We start from the raw sequence: 17,133 nt of genomic DNA on the forward strand, positions 1-17,133 counted from the left end.
CCTACCCATGCGGCCATGCCCTATTGCTATCCCTAATGGTGTGCAATGCATAATTGCTTAGAGCTATAATTATATTATTCATATCATCATATAATAGGGATAATTTCATAAATCTCCCGTTAGGTTTCTAACAATATCACTTAGTATTCTTGAAATTTAAAACATTATTTGCCTCCTTTATTTTCAAATTTTTATAACATTCTCGACCCAATTCAAATTATATGATTAAACTACTATATTTAGGAAAGAGAACATTATTTCATTCCAAAATTGCCTTTTGTTGTGGTCCATTAATTGTATGACAAATTAATTTAAAATCTCTTGATATTTGAAAACTTATTTAATAAAAAGATTGTAAATTTGGGGTTGAGAGATCCTTTAAAAATTCTATATTGTAAAGATGAAGAAAATAACTTTTTTCACAGTCTAAACATCTCAAATAAGTTTTAAATGTAATTTTAAATATTTTCTCATTTTCTAATTTTTCAAGCCATTTATCTAGATAAATAAAAAATGAAGATTCTAAACAATTTATAAAATTTATTAGATTCGCTCAAAACATTGTACATAAGAAGAAAGGGATTTTTCATCTGGTAATCTAAGGGCATACAATATGTATATAGCCCAATATTGAAGTTCTAAAATCATTGCTACCTTCTGAATTGCAACACTTTTGCAGAAGAAATCTATGCTTTTGACAAAAAAAAAATTAACAATAATATTGGATTTACTTCTTATTATGTAACCTTAGAGTTCCAAATAAACAAACTCTAAAGGAAAACAAAATTCTTTTGTAATTTCAAAACATGTTAAATAAGCTCTTATTATTTGTTTGTAATTGAGAAAAACATATTGCTTATGGTTGCGGTTACTATATTTGGTCCTTTTAAAAAAACGTATACCTTCAGCCTTATTTTTAAATTTTGATTATAGTGCTTACAATTTTTTTTAAAAAAGTAAGGCTATTAAAAGGTACTGTTGGAAAGAAATCATTTTCTCTTTCCTAAAATGAGTATTTTAATCATATAATTTGAATTTGGGTTTAGAATGTTACAAAAATTTGAAAATAGGGGAGGCATGTGACAGTTTTAAAACTTCAAGGGTACTAAATGAAACTGAAATACAGCCTATATATAGATATTCTCTACTAAAGTTGCAATTTTTAGGTCCTGTAGTTGCCCATTTTTTAATAGCAAAACATATAGTATTTTTTTTTTCATTTAAACTGTGCATTGCACAATTAGTATTTCAATCAGCTTTAATGGCTGAAATGCAATAGTTGTAGGGTCAAAACTAGACAAATACAAAAGCTCCAGAGACATGGATTTTCTACACTTACTTTCTTATATCCAACTTACATATTGTTGCATATATCTTTTTAAATTTTGATGAGTTAAATTTTTTCCTTTTTTGTGAGCGGAAGGTCTTGAATATAGAATCTCTTATTTACAATCTCTCTCATTTTAGCATCTAACCCAATCCTCCTCTAATGAGTTGAGGTTAACACTTATTTTTGCCAAAACACCGTTTTAGCAGTAGGAAGTTTGAACTTCCTTACAATAGTTAACTATGAGCCCAACAGGCTGCTGGCCAGGGAGCTACACTCCCGCCTGTCAAATCAAGAGTTCAACTCCTAGCCTAGTAGGTTTGGGGTGGGCGTGTTTAGGGAGGGAGTAGGGGAGGGGGAAGAGGATTAAAAAAAAATCTTGCTTACAACAGTTGTTATTGACTCATGTTTCTAAGTATTCTTAATGAAATTTTTAGCTGTGTTTTCAAGAAATTAAAAGCTAAAAATTTTTGTCCATTAAAAATCTCATAGATATTGATTTTCAATTTCAAGTATCTACTTCATAAAAGAACATAGACGATATAGCAATACAAGGAAACAAAAATTCTCCCTTGTTTCATATCACTTTGTCTCTTTTTTTTTTTTTAATATCATAACGATTATATTGTTTCCATCAAAATCAACATGGCTCATGTACAAGCCATTTTCCCTTGTGCTCCAAAAGCACAAGCCATCACTATCACAATTAAAAGGAAAAATTCTCCAAGAGTAAACTATCATGGAAAATTTGCTCATCTCATTACAGATAACAGAAGAATAGAGTAGTGTTTAAAAAATCTCATGAAAATGCCAATGAAAGTCATCATAAACTATAAGGTCATGATATTCAATATCATTATCTTTAGAATTGGCAACTAACTCTCAGAAGAGGGGGCATCATTGGGAAGATTGTTGATTACATGAAGATCATAACTCCAAACAACATGTATGGTACTTTAAAATGATAAAAGAGGTATATATATAGGAAAGGCTTCTCATAGTATTGCTCATCTTTCTTGGTGATGGCCTTGTCTTTGGTCCATTAGTTTCCACTAATTTATGGTAAACATTTCAAGTCCATCCATCTACAAATTTTTTCTTGCAAAGATGCACCTCAATTTGTGTTGATAGGTATCCAGGAATCCAGGATCAACTTTTCTTTTCATTTCCCATGTTTGGATATTTATCAATAAACATACATTTTGCTGTCTTTTTTTTTCGGAAAATAATCATTGCATGGCTGGTGATCTCCACAGTTTGGATGGTCTAAACTTCATCCTATGGTTTCTAAGAATTTTGGAGGAAGATAAAAGGGAGAGTTGATAGATTGCGAATGTTCTTTTCGTTTTAGTTGATATAAAAGCTCATTAATTATCAAAAGAAAAAAAAAAATTGATACACCGATAAGATATGTGTGCATGACAGATGTTTGAAATTCTCTCTCATATTGATGATGAAACGTCATTTCCTGTCCATTCTACAGTGATTCTTGTGAATAAATTTTGAACAATTTTATCAAAAGAAAATAGAAGTGTCTAACTGAAGACTTCAAAATTACTTGAATTCATACTTCAAAGGCCAACATGAGGTTTGATCCAAAATTTAGAAAGTATTAGGGAATTTTTGATCCAAAATTTAGGGGTATTAGGAAATTTATAATAAACAAACACAAAGTTTTCTTACATATCTCATTGTTAAATTATGGCTTCCCATCTACAAAGTGTTCATAAATTAACCATGATTAGAATCAAATGAGTAACACATTATGTGGTTACATTATGTGAACATAGTAGAAACCATCCCACGAGCACTCAAAAATAATTACAGTAATGGGTTTCTGAAAAAACAAACAACAATAGACTGATACATTAAAAAAAAATATAGTATGTAATTTTAATGAATTATTAATTTATGATATGAATTGAACCAACATGTTATGTAAAGATTTCAAAAAAATTATTATCTTATTATTTTATCAAAATTATTAATTTAACTCATTAATCCAAATCGGGATCCAAAAAAATTATTAATTTATTGAGTATTAATTTATAGAGATTTTAACGTAGCCTCTCTTAGGTTGCCGTCCCTATCTACATCAGTCGCAAAACAATCAGATACAAAAAATTCTCTTAACAATCTGAAGTCTGAACACACTGGAGTCATGGCTTTCAACAATCTCCAGTTTGCTCAAAGCGGTGAAAATTTAACAACATTTGCATCCTTAATCAACAGCCTCTATACATGTTACAACAAGATCCCAACAAACTTAAGGCCGGAAGCTCAAAATGCCAGTTATACTTGCAAAGAAATCACGAGCTAACTAATGTGCATTAGATTTTTCTTCCTTGACTTTCTCTACCAACTTAAATTCAGCCAGCAAGCGAGAATGCTCGCGCCGCGCCTCTCCCAAATCTACCCTAAGGCGAGCCGCCTGTCACACATAAGAACAAATGAGCAGGTGGATCCATGATAGCTTGTGGCAAATAACTACATAATAAGAAAGAAAACTTGTGATTCATCCATTCAAGTATTGTTGGTTAATGTGATCCAAAATGCAGAACAGTGTACAGTTGCATATGGGCTTCCAATCTTCCCCGACTTCAAAACAAGATTTTAAAAGCGTCAAGACACTTTGAGAACAAAAACGACGTTATTTAGGTTAGTTATTCCTAAATGGATCATGCTGGATTGAGGCAACCTGAGTATTAAATGTAATAAGGGCTCAATTTTCTTACTCATAATGAACTATAAATGGAGAATATAAGTTTGAAAGGGACATTTAGTCATTTGAATTACCTTGAGATTAAGTTCTTCCACCGTTTTCTCAAACTCCAAGCATCTGCATAGAAAAAGATGCGAAAGCTAAATATCCCAAATAAGATATGCCCTCCACTGTGCATGCTTAATAAGTTCCATAATTTCAAGAAATACAGGGCTCCAAGGAAGAAACAACTATAGATTGTCACACATGCTCTTTTGCCCCTCAACAATGGAAATGAGAGCCATAATTCGTATTGTCCATTTACAAAGGTACAAGGAAGAGTTGCAAACAGCACAAGATGAAATCAGAAAACGTCCGCTCAAAGGGGAGTGTGGAAAAAGGAAGGGCTACCAAGGGACCCACCCCCGGGCCGGGGGGAGGGGGGGTAGTAGAATAGAGGAAGAGATCAAACAAGAGCAAGACACCATGGAAATTCATCAATAACAGACTTACTGAGCCTGGAGCTTTCTGTTTTCTTGAATCAAGTTAGCAGCCTCCCCGCTTTTTAACTCATCTGTTGCAGCACCAGCACGCTACACAAAACAAAGATAAATATTAGCAGCTAATCACACATATTACATATGGATTTAAACAACAAAAAAATGGTAACAATGGCAGATAAAGGTCAGATCACCTGTCATCCAAGTCCAAGTGGTCTTCCAGAGGCAAAAAAATAAATATAAAGGGGGAAGAGAAAAGCAGCAGAGAGAGAGAGAGAGAGAGCGTGGGTGTGACAGCGTTCAAAGGGAATGTGGAATAGAAGCATGAATAAGTGCTCATAAAAGTACAGGAGAACATGATGTCTATGCTACAGATAAAGAAAGCCAAGGAAAGAAAAAGTTCCAGTGCACCACAGACCATTGTATTCCTGATGCATGCACTAAATTTAATAAAGACAGCACTAAAGCCTCTACAAAAGCTGTCCTCCAGAAGGTGGAGATATGGACAGCATAAGATACTTATTTCAAGTGAAGGTTGCAAGTACATAGTACTTTGAGGACGCTGCATAAACTTGCACACTCAATGTAACAAAGAAACCAAGAACAGTATTCACTTCATAATACTATGCTGCAGCGAATGATCACTATGACCTTGCAAAAAATTTCACCTTCTTGATTGCATAATTAACTCCAGTTTAGAATCAAGTTCAGGATGCCAATCTAGGAACCATTTCACGCATTTATTCACCATTCTTTAAAGACTCATAACTCATTAATCTAAAAATGAAACGGCCTTTTTACTCGATTTATCTCTGCAGCACAACTTAAAAATTTAAAGCCCAAAATATTGTTTGTCCTCGTAAGCTTTTAGTAATTAAGATTTGTTTCACGAGGCATTTTTTCAAGTGTACTCTTAAACATATCCAAAAGAGAGCCCTATCTTTATAATACTCTAGAAGACCATATCTTTACACCTTACCGAGTTCTAATACGCTACAAAGTTCAGTGTATGATTCTTAGAGTCTGGTACCACTTCTAACCTTCACCGATATGCCAAAGGGAGAGAGAGATTTAGAGACTCCCAAAACAACTTGAAAACACAGACAACCCAAATTTGTCAAACCTGTCAACACTATCATAATGTCATCTTTATACAGTATATTTAAAGGTATCATCCATCCAATTTCTTGGCAGAGGCTACATGAAACAAGTCTATAATTTTAATTTCTCAGTTAGTTTCTTCTGATATCTTAGCACTATAAAACCAAGTATGATATTGCAATTTTTTTCAATATACATACGAAGCCAATCATCTCCTTCTGATTAAGCCAAGACGCACATAATTTCCACCAAAAAGAAAAATTAAAGATATAGTATTTACCAGATTTTCCTGATTGCATACTGTTGCATTGGCTCCTATACCAACCTTTCTTCTCACCCTGTCAGGTTCCACAAGATGATTGCTCTCTTTCCTTTTAGAGGGTGCTCCTACAGAATTACAAGGCATGATATTTACCCATTAACACGTCAAAACTGGAAACCCAAATTGCATGTCTTAAGAACCCTCACCTTTTTGTAAGTTACAATCACTAGCTAAGTCATCTCTGGTTAACTGTACAGGTTGATAAATTCCATCATTCTTTCCTGAATCAGATGAAGCCTGAAAGGTCATTGCCCTAGCTTTTCTTGGCTGATAGCCAATGAGTTGACAATGATAGTCCCTGCAAGACAAAAGAACTTGGTTGGTCAATGCTAACCATCCCTCATGCACACAGAAAGTATTATGTAATGGCTTCATGCAAGAAGATGGATGCAAAATTCCATTGAAGTAATCTTTAATAACCTTTACATAATATGAGGAATAGATACTGAACCAAATAAAAACAAAAAACCAAAGGGATGCTCCAGTGGTCTAGGTTACAGCTGCAGATACACAAATTGTAAGAAAAGTTTCTACAGGCCAAGCCTATCACATTTTAGGAAACAAATGCAGAGAAAGCATAAGTGCCATCTCTACCAATTCTAACAGAAAATGCTCTCAGAAGAAAGTAAGATAACATAGCAGAGAGCTAGATAAATTGCCTACTTGCCACTATTGAACTAACAACTTACAAGCACATAAGTCAATAAAATAGCTTACCAGTATTCCCGTGTCATTTCTTTTAAACGGCTTTCAAGCTTCTGAAAGACAGGAGTCTTCTCAAAGTCCTGTTTATTGTGTGTTGGCTGAATAAAATTTGCTTCTAGAACGCCTGAGAAGGAACATTGTAATTTAGCACCTAATTCATACAATCCTGAGAATATAAGCCCTCCAACATGCCAAGATATATAGAGGATTCTTACCAACGACACCCCTGCCTCTGCTGTCAGAGTAGCTAACCACATGCCAAAATGGCTGCAAAGATCATAAGACAATATCATTTATAGACACCAGAACAAGAAAAGACAATATCATTTATGCTTGACTGTAATTCAAAATACTGATTTTACCCATGCAATGTGCAAGGGATCAATTTAGTTATTCAAACTGTAGTTTACCTCATAATCAAACATTTCAAGGAATTTCAATGAACAATTATTAAGCTCTAAGCAGTAAAATATAAAGTGAGTACCCCTCCTTGCCCAGACATTGTGACAGAAAGGGAAATGGATGTACCAAAGATCACTCTGAGAAATTTATGCCAAAAAAGCATCACATTATATATAAAAGCAAACTTGTGACACATGAACCAGAATCATCTTCTAATGAAAAGAAACATGCTTTTATAGAATGCCAGTGAAACAAATCTGAATAATGCAAACCCGGGCTAAAGTTGCACTTTAAGATGAATAAAAGGATATAACTTCAGATAAGCAATTGACGATGTTCCTTTAACCTTTTGACCACGTGGAATGATGACAAGAAAGAAGAGTGTGGCAAATACAGCTCACACTTCGTGTTTGTTTGTTTACATGTACGTGCCCATGACCAGAAAGCTTCAGTGATTTCATCTTCAAATTCAGGTCAATTCAGACAAACTTATTCATTAAAACATTTAGAAAAAAAATTAATCAGCTAGTTTGTGCTCTTCTAATTTCTTATATTCAATAGCATGTATGAAAAGGTAGTGGATCCCGTCCCTCTTGCAATTTGGATTCCTTTAAAAGAAAAAAAAAAGTTTCACATACCCTCTATATCTTCAAATATTTTCAAGGAACAAATCAATTGGATCCCTCTAATATTTTCAGTATTTTATTTATCAAACAGATCAAGGCCCACTCCAGAACCCATAAATGAGTGTACTGTTTAACAAAACTTTTAGACAACGTTAAAAGCAGATATATGTTACGCCTACAAATTATCAAATGACTCAATTCAGAGAGACTCACCAATATTAACCGATTCTTATGGTAGACATTGAAACCATGAATGTTGACCAGTGGAGCTTCCTTAAGAAAGCCAATTGCAGTAACAACCGTTCCCTGTATTCAGCAAAGTAAAATGGTAATTGGCCACGTGTAATACATATAAGGTTTACAATTCTTTGACTGATAGTGACATTTCAAACAGGTTAAATAATGACTTTGTCTGAAGGACCACATATTAGAGATTAAAAGTGTTTTATAATTTGAGATGAGTATGCAACAAAAATATAGGTAGAAACCACAGGAGTCAAAATGGGGTGACTTAAAGATTCTGCAGAAGCATTCAGAATAAAATCTCAGATAGTAGTAGTAGCAAGACATCTGAATATCACATTTTTGAAATATCCCCACATGATCCAATGCACCAAACAGGAAGTGTTTAAAGAATCGAAGAAATTGTGGTAGCTCCAGGAAGCATGTCAAAGTCTTCGTACAAATGGAATTAGTTGAATATGGTCATCATATTTTCACAGGAATAGAAAGGAGATTGAAAAATAATTTTGTACCTCTTTACATCCACCACTTTGAGGTTTGTATAAGATGAATTCCGGAAACTTCAAATCATTAGCAATACTATGATATTGAACACATTTTCCACGCAACATCATGCAGAAGTTTTCTGGGACTCGCAAATACAAGATGGACAGGTATGCCTGTTGCATTAAAATAAAGCAAGCATTGATGTCTAAGACACATTAGCATTATAAGGATGCTAGAACAGTGAGGGCTAGGAAAGGTCAGAAAAAACTTACTAATTATTAGTTCAGGGGGAGAGTAAGAAAAATTAATTACTCATCAGTAAACATTAAAACTTACACGGAGTGAAAAGCGAAGACGGTTAGCAAGATGCTGCTCACTTGCTACCATCATTCTTGCACTTTTTTTGTTTGTATTTGCTACTTCAGAAATACGAATATCCTGTGATCAGAGTTAGTTAAAAAGAAGTCATGATACTGGAAAGACTGCAATTGATATAGTAATGACAGTTTAGAATTGTGCACAGTACCTCAGGATCTGATTCAAAATCGAGCTCCATTTGGCCATCATCTGTATACCATAAGCTAAAGATTATGACCTTTGTGCCATGTTGGCCAACGTCATCAAACTGGCCAAGGAAATGGAGGAGATGAAAGGGTAAAAACTTAAAAATGATCAACACCTTTCTTTCAAAATTAGAATATCAACTATAAGTTTAAAAGAAAATTTCCTGGCATGGAACAGCACAATCCCAGGAAGAGTAATAAGGCATCAACTAGAAAGACAAAAGGGGAAGCTTGAACAGGAATTACTGAGAAAGAACAATGACAAAAAAACATACTGCCTAAATTTTCCACTCACTTGCTTCAGAAGCTCTGCTTCTGTCGAATATGGAGACCAGCGCAGCAACAATGGAAGATTATTGATACATTGTGTATTGCTTAATTTGTCCCACATGTTGCTTTGGGTGTTAAACTCATAATCTAACTGCATTTAACAAGTTATCAGCACCAAGTGATAGCCTCATCGTCAAATGTGCTATTAGTGCAAATACACATGTTATAGTACTCAAGGGCAATTTGCAAGTTATCACTAAATTAATAAAGCTACATTGCTACCAGACGTTTTACTCTTATCACTTAAACATTCACGAACCTGATATCTTTGTCTCTCCTCCCCATATTCTATTCCCTCCTTCATGTAAAAATTAACAATTGGAGTAACTAATAACTTTCGCAGTATCAAATGCACAAACTTGACAGATTCTCTGGAGGAAGTCGTACATTTCTAATACTTAGTTTCCTCAAACAAGTAAAACACCCGGCAGACATGTGTCCCTATGATAGGAGCCTCCAGAAACATTATATGCACATATACAATTATGTAATTGATGACTGGAGAATCACCATAAATTCCATATAACAGAAAAGCAAGCATCTATTACATTTGTTCAAAATAGGACATGGGAGGGCAGAACCATTGAAACAAAATATTTCACGGACTATGGAATCAGTATGAGCTTATCTCATATCTAGATTTTGGTGAGCCAAGGCTTAAAAGATGTCAATGTAATTCATGAGTTAATGCAAAACAATTGCTTTAGGGTTTTAAGAAATGCAAGGAAATTTATAAAAAAATTGCAAGGAAATATACTTCTGGTATGTGAAAATTCAAGACTATGAACTTCAATATCAAATAATAAACTTCGGGTGCCATTCACATCTACCATAGGTAAGACGAAGGAAAGAAAAACAATTCAAGTGTGTAGATCAAAATTTGGCAGCAGATGACAGAATCGTAAAGCGAACCATTGGCACCACTATTCGGTCATGGCCAGTTTGTGTCAAGAATGTATAAGATAGAAGCCCAACGCTTTGTGTCAATTTCCTGGACATGATAAAACAAGATTATGAGATGGAAGGACTGAACTATACAAAAATACAAGAAATAGTTTAATCTACACAATATGATTGAGATAATAACCAAAACTCCAGATATTTTGATTGAAATAATGACCAAATTCCAGATAATACACATGAAGTATATCAATAATGCAAACAATCCTATATAAGCATTCATAGCATTATTAAAGTTGCACAACTTAAGAGAAGGTCATATTCAAGAAGACCCAGTGGTGTCACTTTTGCAATTTCCGGTAACAAATAGCATGTACCACAGAAAGTTTTGGATAATGGATAATTGACAAATGACATTACAAGTCCCTTGTATCAAGTCAAATGAAAGATAAGTGAGAAAAAGGACCGAAAATTGAAAGTCAAATTATTATTCACCCAGCAGAGACACAAAAGTTACTTTTTTCTGGCCTATAAGCCTTGAAAAGAAACACAAGGAGAGATTACAAGAGGAGAAATTCCACTGATTTACTCAAACTTATACCCCCTCAAATGTATCTTCCCTTCCACCGTTACTCTGATGCATATCTCTTTTTTTTTTTTGTGGGGGGTGGAACTCAGCTGATGGATACAACTAGGTAATCAATCCTGTATATTGTCTTTCTGTTGTCCAATGTGAAGAATTCAACATATTTTGTTGCTGTGCATGTATTTAAGCAACATCATAACCTAGATTAGGTATTGCATATCTTGGACACCAAGAAGTCGACAATATAAATTTATCAAGCACCACTTGGGTAGTTTGAAAATGTAAAGAATGCACATCTCAACGAACCTGTTTTTCTTACAACGGCTGAACACGATAACATCTGCCCCAAGTCTCATAGAGCTGGTTTTAAACCCATTTCCATCTGAAAGTCAACAACTTGTTATTAAACATAAGTTGAAAGGAACAGACTGCCAGACGATAGCTATCAAGCCATCTCCATTGCAAAATTATAAATCACAAGTGTAACGTAGAAATTGCAAGATGATAGCTGGACATCCATACACTGGCCAATAGCTGAGTCTGACTTCTTATCTGAAAAGCCAAAACTCAGGCAACGCCGCATAGCTTCGGGATCCATTCCTCCACCATCATCTGAAATAGAAACCAATTTTATATCAATGGCGCAACTTATATAGGAACAACAGTGAAGTACTTAATGGAAAATATGGAATACCTTGTATGCACAGAGCTGAACTTCCATCTCTTGGATTCAATATTTTATCTACAATGACCACAGTCGCCCCATTTTCGATCTAACCAATAGATGTGACAGGAAGGACAAACACAAGTAAATGCATCAGCATGTTGCATGAGATAACTACGACGGCTTGGTTTCTAATGAACTCAAGTTGTAATACAAAACTTCATCCTCACACCTTTTTGGCATTCTATTTTCATAGGGCAGTAAAACAACTAAACATCCAGAAATCCTAGAGCACAGCATTCTCCATCCTCCGTCAACACTATGCTTTCTTTTCTTTTTATTCAGTTATTCGGGATATAGACCTTTCCAAATTTATGGTCCGCAGTTTTGGCAAAATAGAACATCATAGACTTTTGTTTTTTTTTTTTACCCAAAAAGCAGTGAAAACCCTTTCAAAAACTACACAACAGCTGGATGGAAGAGACTCCAATCTAAAAAGGAATATGAAGTCAACAACACAGAGCATCTATAACTGCTGTCATAGAAAGCTATGCAGAGCAGGAAATCCTTATCATCACTTCATGATTGACATACAACAGTGTGAAGCATAAAACATCATAAAAACCTGAAATAACACTTATCATGATACTTTTGCACATATCTATGAAAGAGGAAACAAGAAGAGGCATGAAAATTTGGAACCATTCATGGAAACTTACCTCATCAATAGCATTGTCAAGCAGCTCTGCTATTGCTGTTGACATGAGCCAACGATAAAAGTAATATCAGAAATTAGGGAAAAAAGGTGATGTACAGAGAAAAATCTAAACTTCTTATTACCATATTGACTACTAAATAACAAAAGATGCACATACCACCAAAGGCCCATTTATGTGAAGTAGCATTGGAGTGGAGGAACTTGGGGTGTATATGCAGGTAATTTGCACCTTCTGTTCACCACCCAAAAAAAGTGTTAGTTTTGTACTTTGCATGTTAGAAGGCATGTCTTTGAGCATTAGAACAAGGGTATTACAAAGAAAGAGCTACAAACAAGTCTAAGCTTCAGAATCAGTCTGCTTAGAGCTGAAAATATGTCAAATCAAACCTAAATATATCCATCTCCACCATTTCACCTAGACGGAGTGATAAAGAGAAGAAAGTAGGAGAGAGAGTTTTGAAGCAGAAATACTTTGAAGGCTGGGCTTAGTAGAAAGTGTGTCATCATAGCTTCCAGCTTTCCAGAACTGGCGACAAAGTGGCGCCGAACCTATTGGTGATGTTGAACAAAGGCTTGAGTCATCAACTAATGATTGTTCTTCATCCACGGCACTTGTGCCAGAATTTCCAGCACTTAAAGCACTTGAATTTTTGTTTTCTTCAGATTCTTTCCCTACACAATGGAGCCTGAATGTTTGAGGGACTAAATCAACACACTCTTCTCGCATTGATCTTCTGCTCCAAATCAATTACTTTTACACCTGCTGCCTGGAATATTCTGATCACCACAATTAATCAGAATGTTTTGATATAATTCTGAAAATTGAAAAGTTCCAAAGAAAGACGATTAACAAAATTGAATGCGAAAAGGGTTGCAGCAAGACTCAAAAACGGCAAGCATCACATTCAATAATATATCATTTATGTAATTTATGTTGCTCTGAACTGGAAACTATAGATAATTTATTTTTTGAATGTGTCTATTTGGCCTAACGCCTGGTCCCAAATCCAGAGTAAATATCTGTTATTTTAGGGGTATATTTGTTGGAAAGATGAGGTACAATGGTTGGCTGCCCATTTCCAACAGAATACCTTTTTGAACCTTGTTAGAAAGATGGCATTTGCTGATGCAGTTTATACTTTGTGGCAGGAGAGAAATTTCAGGCAGTTCAAGTGTAAATCTAGGCCAGCTGAAGTTTCGATTAATTGTACTGTGGAAGTGGTTTGTGGAACGGAGGCTGGATGGAGAAACATCCATGCACTCAAATTAATTGGGAGCTAGAATTGGATTGGAAGTTTAATATTATTATCTTTTCTACTGCCTAGTTTTCTTTCAGTGTAGTTTTGCGTTTTAGCGTGAGTTTGATTTTGCTGTTGTTTCGTGCCTTGTTTATGTAAACTTCCTTGCTTTATTTTAATAAAAATTTATTTCACTTAAATAAGAAACAATGTTCGAATGTAATTGTGTTTCATTAGGCGTACATAAATGTTTAGGAGGGTAATTAAATGGATTGTTGTATAAAAGCATGAGGTAAACATAAAAGTCATGTATCTATTGAGAAACTAGCAAGTAGTAAAGATTTCCAAAAGAAGAAGGAAACTGATCATAAAATTCTCACTCATTAACTTAAAATTCATGCAAAGACAAACACTGGCACATATATATTGGTTTAATTTATCCAAATCTGAACCCGCAGCATGTTACACACACACACACACACACATATATATATATGCATTTGTTTGCATCAATGTATTACCATAAATCGCTAGACACCCAGCAAATTTGGGATTGATCAGACAACCTGAAACGTGAATAACTGCCAATTTTATTGCTACTTTTGGCATTCTGAGGTCGGAAACTAACTCGTGCAAATGACTATTTATATCTTATTTGTTGCTTCACTACATTGTTTCACATAAATTGTAGGAATAAGAAGGGGGAAAAAACTTGTTAACATTAACCAAAGTAACTTTCCAATGTATTGAACTCTGCTCCTTCTCAGTATCCCAAAGAAGCCTACTTCTAGTGTTTCAGTTTCCATCTAAGCAGCATTCTAAGCTCCCAATTTCAGAAAGCAATCGAAAATGATCCACAGCCTAAGTAACCTCGGGAAAACTTACACTAAACAGATGTCAATGTTTTTGTTATGTAGACCAACAATGATATAGTAAGTATATGTATATTCAATATCAAGGTATAAAAATATGATCATTCAAGTATTACCACACATAGGTTCCATATCTTTCAAAATGGATCTCCTACTTCACCTAAATACTAATATTAAGCTCGACATCCAGAAATTTGATGATAAGACTCTTCAATTGACAAGAGTAGACATACAAAATCACAATCAAGGACAATCAAAATAATACCTAAGTCACTGAAAAAATAATTCAGTGAAGTGCAAAGTGTCAAGTAGTGAAGCCAAACTAATGAATCCATTTCTGCAAAGAACTAGGCAAGGCAATTGCCCAGCAACTTCATGAAGCCTATCAGACCAAATGCTCAAGGAAAACTTTAACTAAATCCAAACCTATAAACCAATTAAGCAATCTACACATATCAACAGTCTTGACATATACTGCAATCACCACATGCGACCCCACCAAAGCACAAGAAATTTCTTTTCATTGAGGCAAGACAACCTCATCTCAATTTGTGTCAGGACTAGGTGGAACTGCACCAATATTACTAGCCAAAGACTTTCTCAGAAAGAAAACAACTACAAGCACATTCAATGAAGCTCTAGAAAGGCTCAGAGTGAAGACTCAATGGCGGAGCCACATTGTTATGAAGGGGGGCCAAAACCTTCAAAAATCAGAATTAGAATGAAAATTTTAAAATTTTTCAATATTTCCCCAAAAACCAAACAAAACCCAGAACTCAGAAACCAAATTTCAGCTAAAAACATGCCAAAACTTAATTCAAGAACGTATAAATAAAGCAAGGAAAAAAAAACTAAACTCCACAGGACTCAAGGTTTTGCTAATCTGTTAAAACATAGAATTAGGCTGACAAATTGTTAAAATTTTTCCATTTTATCCTAAAACCAAAAAAACCCAGAACCCAGAAACCAAAATTCATCTAAAAACATGCCAAAATTTAATTGAGAACCCATAAATAAAACAAAACTAACCTTCACAGAACTCAAAGGGCTTTACTGATCTCCTTTGCTTGGATGGATCAAAAACACAAACTCTCCCAAATGGAAGCTCAACTTTTATCAACACACTAAACTCACAGAAAAGTTGATTTTTCTCCTTGCAATTTTTTATTTGAGAATGTTTGTTTCTGCCCCAAGAAAAGATATAAACCTTGTTTCAAATTTCACCAAGAATCTCATTGATGAATTGACAAGATGAGAGCCAAAAAATAACTCAAGGGCTAGGGGCAAGAAGGGGAAGTTGACATTTTCAAACCCTATGAGAAACTAGACAAATTTATTGTTGAGATATATCAACTTTAATTTTTTTTTTTTTTTTGAGATATGCTAACTTTAAGTTTTTTGTTTTTTTTAGATATGCTAACTTTTTCTACACATGTTTTTAAATTATCTTTTATATAGTAGATTATTTTTTATATTAGGGTAATTTAGTTACCAGGTAAATAAATCTTTTTGTTACTTTTGTTGTTGTTGTTATGATATGTGTTAACCGATATGATGTTGATTTATTAACAAATAATTTAGTTAAGATTTTGCTAGTAGAAGATTTAGTTAAGATTTACTAGTAGAAGTTTGTTAAGATTTTTTAGGATAATGGTTAGTTGAAATTATGTTAGTTTGTTACTTGCAAATGGTGAGTTGAAATCTGTTGTTTTTGCATCTTGTTATGGGCAAAAGTTTTGTTCACATTGATTTGAACAAGTTCTCTTTTCATTATTAAACCTTTTAAACAAATTATAAAGGGTTATTATCACTTTACCCCCTTAACGTTTGATATTATTATCAATTTCCCCTTTAACGTTATCTTTTAGTCACTTTACTCCCAAGACTAACGATTAAATTTAACGGAGTTTGTTAATTAAAATGAAAAGACATGTTTAACTCTTAAAATTATTATCACTTTACTCCCATAAAATATAATTTTATTATCAATTTATCCCTTAGAGTTATTTTGTAGGCACTTTATCCTACCATTAAATCAATTTAACAAGTTAAAAAACTTTAGAAGAAAATACCCTCCTCTTTGCATAATAAAAATAATAAAAAATTTAGAGTGATTTTTCTCCTTTTTAGTATCAAGAAAAAAAGTCAAAGTATTAATTTCTTTCTTCTTAACAATCTTATTAATATTGAAAAAAAATAGAAAGATGGAGAGGGGGAGAGAGAGAGAGAGAGATCATTTCTTTTTTTAAAAATTACAAATAAGAAAGAATTAAATAATTTTATTATTTTAAAATTATTTCACTTTTTTGTTTATCACCAAATTCCAATTCTAATCCCGACAACCTTAAAACAATACGATAATGTTAGACTTTTTTTTGGCAAAATCTAATTTTTTTGTCTCCTTCTTTCCTATCTCTTTTTCTTTTCCTAGTATAAATAAGTGTGAAAAAAGAAATTTGAGAAAGCTCTTTTATTTTTATATTTTTCGATCTTTTAAAGTGAAAAAAAAAGGGAAGGATAACCATTTCGACTTTTTCATTTTAATTATATATAAAAAAAGGGTAAATATATTTAAAATTTTTTGACCATACTAGTTAGATTAATGATGAAGTAAAATGCCTAGAAAATAATGTTAGAAACTAAAGTGTTTATATCACTATAATCCAAACGAATAAAGTGATAATAACAATGTAGTAATGCTATAAAATAAAAGGGTATTTTTGTTCAAAATTTCTTAACATGTTGAGTTTAATTACTTATTGGGGTAAAGTGACTAAAAGATAACGTTAGGAAGTAAACTGTAGTAGTGATATAGTTTAAGAGAGTAAAGTGATAATAACCCAATTATA

The 17,133-nt window shown here is 33.6% G+C and overlaps 1 protein-coding gene across 5 annotated transcripts; it reads right to left on the reverse strand.

The window, feature by feature from the left end:
• Positions 1 to 3,442: 3,442 nt before the first annotated feature.
• On the reverse strand, positions 3,443 to 15,475 carry LOC113742667 (protein MICRORCHIDIA 6). 5 transcript variants are annotated; one of them, XM_027270561.2, is made up of 20 exons: positions 15,314 to 15,475; positions 12,646 to 12,951; positions 12,332 to 12,406; positions 12,176 to 12,210; positions 11,487 to 11,565; positions 11,315 to 11,404; positions 11,099 to 11,174; positions 10,219 to 10,297; positions 9,272 to 9,397; positions 8,940 to 9,038; positions 8,750 to 8,851; positions 8,440 to 8,586; positions 7,898 to 7,990; positions 6,872 to 6,923; positions 6,669 to 6,780; positions 6,098 to 6,249; positions 5,910 to 6,016; positions 4,542 to 4,621; positions 4,124 to 4,166; positions 3,443 to 3,758 (listed from the first exon to the last, which is right to left on the reverse strand). In XM_027270561.2, the coding sequence occupies exons 2-20, from the start codon at positions 12,899 to 12,901 to the stop codon at positions 3,648 to 3,650; spliced, it is 1,914 nt and encodes a 637-aa protein (XP_027126362.2). In that variant the 5' UTR covers positions 12,902 to 12,951; positions 15,314 to 15,475; the 3' UTR covers positions 3,443 to 3,647. The 5 variants fall into 5 exon arrangements, with proteins under 5 accessions (XP_027126362.2, XP_027126363.2, XP_071903755.1 ...); XM_027270562.2 differs by having other exon boundaries at positions 12,646 to 12,941; positions 15,314 to 15,453; XM_072047654.1 differs by having other exon boundaries at positions 12,646 to 12,989; positions 15,314 to 15,450.
• Between the last annotated feature and the right edge of the window lie 1,658 nt (positions 15,476 to 17,133).

This window comes from Coffea arabica, chromosome 4e (assembly GCF_036785885.1).
Source record: "Coffea arabica cultivar ET-39 chromosome 4e, Coffea Arabica ET-39 HiFi, whole genome shotgun sequence".
In the NCBI taxonomy this organism is placed as follows: Eukaryota; Viridiplantae; Streptophyta; class Magnoliopsida; order Gentianales; family Rubiaceae; genus Coffea; species Coffea arabica.